At 39.0% G+C, this 10,152-nt stretch overlaps 1 protein-coding gene across 2 annotated transcripts in view; it reads left to right on the forward strand.

The window, feature by feature from the left end:
- rspo4 (R-spondin 4) overlaps positions 1-8,515 on the forward strand; it is a 34,359-nt gene extending 25,844 nt beyond the window's left edge. The window contains exon 5 of one of the 2 annotated variants that reach the window (XM_047583434.1): positions 6,827-8,515. In XM_047583434.1, coding sequence (XP_047439390.1) covers positions 6,827-6,987 — 161 coding nt within the window. In that variant the 3' untranslated portion in view covers positions 6,988-8,515. Of the gene's footprint in view, positions 1-6,822 lie in introns of both variants that reach the window. The other variant, XM_047583435.1, reaches the window with a different exon arrangement.
- Positions 8,516-10,152: the final 1,637 nt, after the last annotated feature.

Consider the following 10,152-nt stretch of genomic DNA (forward strand, 5'->3'; position numbering starts at 1 on the left):
TCTAAATGTACTGAATTGCAGCCATGTGATTGGCTGATTAGTTATTTGTGTTAACAAGCAATTGAACAGGTGTAATAATAATAACAGACCAAAAGCACCATCAGTCTGACACTTTGCACACTAATATGCGGCTCTTGCTTAAAATACTGCTGTACAACCACAGCAACAATGTGATCAAATAGAACTCAACAGAACTGAAACAGAAAAGAAGAAGAAGAACAGAAATTTAACACATGAGCTCATCAATATTGTGTGCTGCAAATATGTATAGCTTATATAATAGTACTTCACAGCGCGTTGTAAAAAAAAAAAAAGACTTTTCAATGTTTAAGCAGCTAAAGGTTGAATAGCGTTAGACAATAAAAGTCAATATCAAATTGTTGATTCCTGCTAGCGCTCTGCATCTGTCTTCTCGAAGGCATTCATGTTGTTATTGTCACATCGACTTCCTGCTTAAAGCATGGCACAGTAGTAAAGTCGACTAGTCGGTACAACCCCTTTTGCAAACTAGCCATTATTGATGCAGCATTATAGCTGCATGTACGGATCATGTTTCTGTTGCCATAATTGGTAAGTAGCGAACATTAACTGCCTCACACTGAATAATAATAAAGTTATCTTTTGGTATAGAGAATCTTCACAACATTTTTTTCAACATGTAAATACACAACTGGAATGCATAATAGTCACTCAGTTTCGTTATTCACAGGAACAGTCTGCCCGCTGAAACCTAAGAGGTAGAAACATGTTTTGAGTCAACAGTTGCAGGCAAGACAGGAGGTTTGTCTGTCAAACTGGCAACGTCGACAAAAGCCTGGCAACGAAAGAAATGATGTGGTGAAAAGATGTAGCCCCTCGGCAAGTCTTATAACACGCAGTAAAGCTTGAAGGCAGTCCCGGTACTGAAAGCCAGGGAGAAGAGACAGGCAGTGTTCTCATCTCGTGGTGCCAGTAGTAAAACTTGACACAAGATTGGATGAAATTAGATGATATCTGGGAAGTTTCATATCAAAAAAGAATAGTAAAAAAGCAGAGAGTAGGGCAACCTGACTTGCAGGGTTTCATTCACCACTCATCCAAATAGTAGGAACATCTTTCGGTGTTGCCTACCTGACACCCACATGACTACCGTTTGTAATGGCACTCCAGCAAGCCATTATCAGCCAGTGAGGCCAGTGTCAATTGATGTAAAATATAAATTGATGGCATATTATATCTAAATCCCCCTCCTCCTGTTCAGAGAAGGGTTTTCCATGCTGTTGGTGTCCTCCATTCTGTGTTACTGATCAGTCGTTCGCCACACTGGTCCAGAATGATCAGTAAGTCAAGTCACATAGAAAACAAATAGCTTCCCTTAAAGATATAAGGTTATCCTTTAATTTATCTCACAGTGTCCACCTGGGAACATTCTGAAATGCTGTCCAACCTCTGCAGAAGGTGCAAGGTTGAAGGCCGGGGCATACAGTAGTCCACCAACAAAACTGGGTGCAGCAGACCAAAGCTAGACCAAAACAGACTTTCCCTTTGAATTCAGAGTATATGCAGCAGGATCTCTACCTCAGAGTACAGTTCTTTGGGACCCTGCAGTCCAGAGAGGGCTGATGAGTCGTTGTTTGAAGAACTTTAGCCAAGAAGTTGTTCCTCCAATAAGTTAACAGAGTCAAGTGAAAACACAAGTGCTTGGGTGCATGAAAGTGGCAGCAGACGCTCTGGACTGATCCTGCAACTGAGAGGCAGTTTGATTGCTGACAGCACTTAGTAAAGCAAGGTGGAAACCTTATGCAGGTGCGTGGATATATTTCAGCAAATGAGGTAGGGATTTGGTATGAATTGGAAGAAGATGCATATTTTTTATCTGTACCACGCGACCATCAGGGAGGCATATGCTTGGTCCCAGATTTATTCGTCTCACAAAGATCTGTCTTACAAGTTCAGAGAACTATCCGGTCACAGCAAGAGTGACCATGCATACATCTGTGCATTAGCTCTACAGGCAATATCTACAGAACATGCTTATGCACACATGACTAACTTGTGCGGTATTTAAATGTAAATGCCTTTCTTAATGCCCAATCATCAGCACACTGTTCAAACTAAAAGCCACTCTGACATCATCACTAATGAAGGCCACATTACAGACACAAAAGAGGGAGAGGAGAGAAGGGGTCCGCGAAAACAAAAGACGAGGAGGAACTGATTTATTTTAGGAAGAACATCGGGAGAGGAGACAGGAAGGGATTTGAAAACCCAATCTCTGGAGATGGGGTCTCCTTACTAATGAAGGGCAGATGACAGTGGGCCATTATATCATGGCAGTACTGACATCCTATAAGTGAGGAAAGGAAAAGAGAAGGTCTGCTGTAAACACACAGAACTGAACATCCTCCTCATTACTTTGGTCTCTGACATGAGAGATCAAACCAAACTCAATCGCTCAAAGCAAAGTGTGTGAGGCAAACTGTGACAGACCGCCAGCACTGCATTTAGGAGCATTGATGCCAAGTAAACTACTGGTTTGAAATCAGAAAGCAAGTTTGAGACTTTTGCACTAGTTTGAAAGTAGAAAACGCCACCACACTACCATTAGAGGAGATGGACCCAATGCTGATAAAGTTAACACCTGCCGCCTCTTGTGGTAATTAAGTGGTAGCAGTAGTTCTTGTGGTCACTTGGTTCAGAAGTGGATGTCCTGTACGACTGAAACGTCTTCAGCAACATATCTGTGAAGGTTCTCAGTCATCCATGTCAAGAAGAACTGAAGAAGGTGCTCAGATGAATGGCGAAACGTCATTTTCTTTTCCATACTTGGCTTCTGGTTGGTCCAGATTTTGCCACTAGTGCTGCACTAGTCAATAGCATCGGTTGCCTACATGAATGCCTGTGCACTTAACGTACTGAATACTGGTTGCGTTCACTTCCCTCACTGAAGCCCTGTCTGGCATTTTAGTTGCTGGTGCAAATTCTAAGCCCTGGTTGCCTAGGTAACCCTCTTGCGTATTTTCCAACCCAGATGTGTCAACTGCAAGAAAGCAAGAAACAATCACGAAAATAGTGGTAGTGTATGAACAGAGCTTGCTCTTCGTGCAACCTATTTAAAAACACTGCCAATTATGGAAACCAATTGATCTGGTTTTAGGCGATGTTCCCTCACCAAGGACAGCATGTAAAACAAAAATTAAAGACGTGGAGAGTTTCTTTGTGATAAATTTTGGGTAGGGTAACCATACGTCCTCCTTTTCCCAGACGAGTCCTCTTTTTTGAGAGCTAAAAGTGTGTCCCTGCTGAAAGGTCCTCTTTTTCTCATACTCAAATCTGGTCACCCTAATTTTGTGTAAGTCTGTTTCCGTCATATGTCATACTACTATCACTCCCACTGGTCATCGACTCGATAGCACTGTCTCCAAATGGAGGTCATATAGTATAAATGGTAGAATAGGATAGTAAATGGTCTGTACTTATATAGGGAGCAATATTGGGTTCAGTGTCTTGCTCAAGGACCATGAGTAGGGATCAGTGATAGAACCGCAAACTTCCTTGACAGGTCTTGGCTAGTTTGGTGCTCTGTGTGAAACGGTGACTGTTGAGACAGCTGACTGAAAAAGTGGTGACTGAAAGATATCGCCTTCTGCCTCCATTTATCCATTTTTTCAAAGAAATTTTAATTTGTGGGGGGGGATTGTAGGGAAAAATTTATAAAAATATATGGAAAATGTCTAATCAACCAAAGATTTTGCGACCCCCCTGCAGTACCTCCACGGACCCTCTAGAGGTCGTATTCCCCCTGTTGAAGACCTATGGTGTAGGGGAGTGGTATTTTGGAACATAAATCCCATCATGAGATTTGTTGTCTGATTTTTTTTTTTTTACTATTTGGATTAGATAGCTTAACTGGTTGGAAATGGGCAAATCTATATAAATAATTACCCTTGGCAGGTGGGACAAAAAGATGATACCTGGACTATAATGGGAAGAGTTCATTTTTTAGCTTGTTTCTTTTCTTCTTTCCTACTTTCCTGCCATTTTAAATGCATTTGCTTTTACCTCTCTGATGTCCCACCAACTTCTAAATCAAAATCAGCGCTGCATATTACAGAAAATGATCCCACTTTTTAAACATAAGCCAAAATTACTCTTCTCCTTCTCTTAATATCAAAACCACATTTTCTATCTTGGGTAAACCAGACTTTAATAGCACAAGACAGCTATATGAGAGATACGGTCAGGTTTTAACCTGATATGTCATGATGTATTGTGAAATATCAAAACATTTACTCACTGGGTTCAGACCCACTAAAGATTTATCTGGACACTGATGTATCTGAATTAGCTGCAGATAACATCCATTCTCTGTTGAAGAACACTAAAAGCTTTTTCTGTCTCTGTGCACTTGTGGCCAAAAATTCTCCTTATCCAAGCAGCGATATGTCACTGAGAATATTTCACTGACACATGTCAGATCTGGACGCATCCAGCAGAATAATGCATCAGAACACCTCTTACTTCACAGTAATTATCCTTGACCGTGTTCCACACACCTAAACTACCTTTACACAGCATGAAAAAAAAATTTAGATTTTTTTTTTCCTTTTTCCTTTTTTATCAAATGTGACCAAATTGGTGGTTGAAGCTATAACGAGCACTCTTCCTCAAGGCACATGCAGTCCTGCTCGACCACTTTAGACAACTTTGTCATTTTATTGTGAAGAGTGAGTTCTCATTTGATATAGAATCATGTCCTGTTTTACTTCTTACTTCTTCTACATGGGAATTCACATAAATCTGAAAATATATAAAAACGTAAAAAAAAAAAAAAAGAAGAAATATTTAAGAAACTGCAGCAGATAAAACAAGCTCCTGCTCTTTCTCTAGGTCAAACAACTACAAGCAGGTGTGTAGTGAGGGTCAGATTTCCTTGCATGACCACCGTCCCTTTCAAACAGCGTTTAAATGACTCTCAGGTGGATTTGATTGACTCATCAAAGGTTCAAGTAAATCAACCTGCAGCTGTTGTTCACCTTCTGAGAAGGGTTCAGCTTCATGTTTCTGGATGAACGCTGTGGACTAAGTAGCACTGCAACATGCTTTGCGGAAATTGGGTCAGTTTCATCAAAAGCACCACTGAGTCGGCCAAAGTGATCACACCGTTAGAAGAGGTTGTAAAAAGATCACAAGACTGATCGGAGTCTTGTGTTTAAGAGTGGCGTGTGTGTATGTGAGGGGAGAAACAGACGAGAGTATCAAACCCTCAGTGAAACACATTCCCTTGAAAAATCACAAAATGTGATCAATTGATTCGTGAACATGGTCACGTCATGCACAGGCTTTTGTTCAAGAGACCATCACAGTTTTGTTTCATTTCTACTAGGGCTGTCAAAATGACTGTGTTCGTAATGCGTTAACACAGATTCATCACATTTAACATGTGCCTGTTCTGTTCTGTTATTATGACCTCAGCCCAAACCATAGTTTGGGAAATGAGAAAGCGTTGTGGAAGACAGACTCTGAAGTGTGGTCTTATCTCATGTGCGCTGCTGATTATTAATGAATTGCAAAAAATCCCCCAAAACAAGCAGGAGAAGCAAGTGAGCAGAAACAAACAGAAATGGTTAAAGACCTGGGTCATAAGAACATCAAGTCCAGCATCAAAGAAATGCCAGATGGTTCTCTGGACATAAACAAAGTTAAATGCTTTTACTGTCGATGTGAATCACGTTAGCGTCAGATCAAGCACACAGTTAGATGAGAGTTCTCTAAATCAAGTAATAAAATCAAGTAATAAAAGCTTGAAAATATCTCTTTCAGCTCCGTTTTGAGCAGATTAATTTTCATCAGTCACAATTAAACATTTTTATCAAATGACAGTCCAATTTTTTACACTTCATTGTGGGTTCCCTGTGGCTTCTTTCTTTTTGTGTAGCTATTTTTTTTTTTTTAAATCTTTTTCATTTCACATGCGCTTGGAGTTGTGAAAATAAAACCACTTGTTAGTTGGAGGAAAAGATTCTTGTTTGGTAAAATTCAGTGAAATTAAAATCCTTTATATGAGGTTCTGGCACAAGAGTTACTCCAAGGAGACAAATCACTCATATTTCATCTCGTGATTATTTCACTTACTCCCATGAGACGGCGCTGGCTGGGAAGTCTGGATGTGTTATTCCTCCTCTGGAGTTGGACTCCTGCAGCAAATCAAGTCCACCCTGACGGAGGAGAAGCTGCACTCCATTCTCCACAGAGAAAAACCGTCTGGTTTGAATCTTTGTGGACGGGGATTCTTACTGCAGCAAGTTAATGAGTCCAAACACGCCTCAACATAGCAGGTTTTATGAGCGCAGTTCCTGAAGTGTGGAGACGTAAATACAACCACTGCAGTGAACAGGCTGTCAAACAAGCCGTTCTTCACTTAAGAGTGCCACTGTAACTTCAGAATAATAAAAAAATAATCAAAAAGCAGTTGTGACATGTGCGAAAGTTTAGTCCTTCTACTTGTCAAATCTTCATTATCGCCTAAGACCTTAATTGACTTGTTAGAGGCTACTGATGATCATTCTTTCCGTCTTCACCCACAAATCAGCGGGTGTTAGAGTGAAACACTAACAAATAGGTTAATGAGATCCAGATTATTTACATTTACTAATTAAACTGCACAACTGTAGTATCCAAATGTGCAAGTGGGGTTGTTTAGAGAAGATAATACATATTATACAGTACGCAACTTTAATAAAATACAGATGTGTGATGACCAAAACAGTCGGCCATCCGAAACAAAAATATTTGTACTCTTTATTGTTTTCTCGTTCCTTTTTATCTTTTTCTATCCGTCAGAAAGAAGACAGAATAAAAAAGGAGGACTTGGAAGGAAGAGGGAGAAAAAACGACTACGGCTGCACGCCAGCAACAGTGTTGGCAACTCAGCGAACGGAACAACAGACACCGCCGGAGAGCACGGACATCCCTGAGGATGAAACGGAGGCACCCCAACACACCTAACACATGTTGGAGTATCAGTCAGCCGATGGTGGAAATCTGAAACCAAATTACTGTTTATATCTGCAATCACCGTGCATCTGTAGCTTCACTTAAACCAGACTTCTTTTTACTGGAAACTCTAAATCTATTATTGAGACTAAGAAATGCCTAAGAAATGGTGCAGGTGACCAGTGAGTCATCCAAAGCGCGTTGTGTAGGAATTTAAGTGGAAACTGCATAGTTTGCTCTTGAGAATCAGGCTATAGCATTTAAAGGAATCTAAAGGTACTGTATTGAAAATTCTGTCTCCCCCTTCTGGCAGGGAGAGTAATTACACAAACACATTGTGGATGATGTGTGCCTCCAAACCTCATCTCAGGCTAAATTTTAGATGCGGTTACAAAGATAAAGAATATTTGCATTTCACTCACAATAATCCAACATTTAGATTCAACTGCATACAGTGGCACTATTATACAAATTCTCAGAGCTGCATGCCGTAACATCCCCCTCGTACCGTCCCATCATAATTTACATACTCATTCTCCCTGTTTCCCCACTCCTTTAGCCGTAGTAAGGAATCCTTCGTTGCCTGGTTGGAATAAAATTCACCAATGCACTAGTGTTACCACAGATTGAAGACTTTACAGCTGATCAGTAAAATACAAATAGTTTGGCTTCAATATAAAATCCTCCACTATACATACTGTACAAGCAATTCACAGATGTGTCTCTAACATTTAATACTTAAAGATTCTCGCTCATACTGGCATTGCAAAATGTGGTAAAATGCAACAAATAAGTCTCTAAGTACGTCCTACAACTATTTAAAAACTATTTTAAGCAAAAAACTCTTGCATACTACTTCAGTCTACTTCAAGCTCAGCTCCAGCTAGTCATTTTGCAGCAACCAGATCTTAAATACTCCGTCTTTCCAAGACCTTCTGTAGTAATTTGGTGTCATCTATAAGCTAGTGACTGCGCAGTATTATCTTAGTAACAACACACATTATTGTTTGACAAACAGCTTCTTCCTCACTGTGCAGTCAGTGAACACAGTGTTAAATTCAATTTATGGTGAACGTACACACAAAAATGTGTGTCAAAAATGTGTGTGTCAGTAAAAAAACGGAAAGAAGAAGAAGAACATTTCAGCTGACATTATTATTATCCGATATTGCAGACGTAAAGCTAAAGATGTGGTTATTCCTTTTCCAGAGCTGATAAAATGTCTCGTCTTTTTATTTGCTAGCTTCTCTTGAATGTTATATTTATCTATACTTGTATGACCAAATGGGATTTTATTCCACAGAGTGAATGTATGTTTTAATAAATGTATATTTTGATGTTGCAGCCATGGTACACAGTTTTGTTTACATTTTTTTTTTTTTTTTTTTTTTTAACCGACTGCAGACTTGTAACTATTTGCATACACCAGTATGAGATCTGCCTTCATAACAATGCTTGAATTCTGCACACCTGCCATGCTTGCCAAGATTGTGGTACTGACAGCGGAGGATCTTACACACAGTAAAGTGTTTTTTCCTCATACCGATTTGTGTCATCTTTGCTGCTGTTCACTCTGTATTCTGGCACTTGTTATTTAATCTGGACATTAACTTTAGATTTTAGATTTAAAAAAAAAATAAATCCACAAATCTAAACACTGAAGTGTTGTTTCAACAGCATTCACAGTAAGAGCGGTACATTTCAGTATTTTAGCCTCTCTGCATCAACACAAAGCAATAGAAAAAGATATGGGTGCAAAATTAGAAGTTGACCTGTGTCTACGAACTGAGCGTTTGAAAATGTGTTGTTTCACTTTCAAAAGTTTCATGAGATGTACAGAAGCCAAAAAAAGTTTATCAGTGTCCAAATACCCATGGATATAATTGTAAATAGCTACATCTCAGTTTTAACCGCTGTTTTGCTGCTGTGCGCAGATAAAGGTAATTTTTTAGGACAGATTAATAATTCAAATAACTGTTGTTTGAGCAACATTTAGCAATAATTATATTCCAAGCTCACATATAGAACTAATAGTTACATGTGAACTAAATATCTAAAAAAAAAAAAAACATTCACAATTATGTAATTAGACCGGAAAATCACCAAATTAATTCTTACTTGAAGACTTTGAAAAAACAAACAAACAAAGATAAACAACGACATTAACAACACTTTTAACACATGCTAAATAAGAAGTCAAAGCATCAGCAGGACCAGAACAAGAGACATCTTATTAAATCTGAAACCTTCAACTGTGTCTGAGGAACAAACAGGATGTGGGGTAAGAAATGATTTATAGTGAAGATTTTTCTAATGTATTTCAGCTGAGCACAGTACAGAGCATTTACTCGGTTTTGAGGTTCTTGAATTTCTTGCTACTACTTCAAATCTACTGTGCATGTCACTGCACTTGATTTTCTGATTCACAATAGTACAAGACATAACTATTAAATCGGGACTATTACAGATTAAACTGCTCTGCGCTGATGCATAATTATTGTCAATTTGAGTAAAATTATTTTTTTCAGTTCATTGCATTGCTATTACTTTTAGTTTTTTTTGTTATTGGTACTTTGACTTAAAGGTCTAGTGTGTATCAGAGCCGTATATAAGAGAGAGTCTGGCCAACTGGGGAATGGACCATCTGAGCCATCCCGCTATGTTGATTGGTTCTGAGCTGGTCAGGTGTTTCACGGGCGCCATGTTAGATACATCTAACCTATATTCACCCACCGAGAAGCGGCAATAACAGAGAATAAAGTTGGATTAAAAGTTAAAATATGCCACAGGGCTCAACCTATGGCTCCAGCACAGGATCAGGAAAACTTCCCCAGTGAACAAAAATGGAGAAAGTTATTGGAGCAGAAGATTAAATGGAAGAACTGGATGTCAACTGATTTCTCCCTATTATGTGAGGTAAATATCAATATCTCTATGTGACGTTTGCTAAGATTTTATATAGGAAAAATTAAGTCATACCATCATTAATGTGAACCTTGATCTCAAAAACACCCAACACTGCCTTACAAATTAATTAAGTTTGAAGTCAACCAAGCCTTATGTTAGCTAGTTAGTTATTAAGCATGTCTTGGTGTGGGGTAGTTTTTTTTTCCCTCCACCTCATCAGTTTAGTTTTCCAGTATTAAGAAACTACTACTGCCTGTGAATCTGACCAAA

Source organism: Mugil cephalus, chromosome 4 (genome assembly GCF_022458985.1).
Source record: "Mugil cephalus isolate CIBA_MC_2020 chromosome 4, CIBA_Mcephalus_1.1, whole genome shotgun sequence".
NCBI lineage: Eukaryota > Metazoa > Chordata > Actinopteri > Mugiliformes > Mugilidae > Mugil > Mugil cephalus.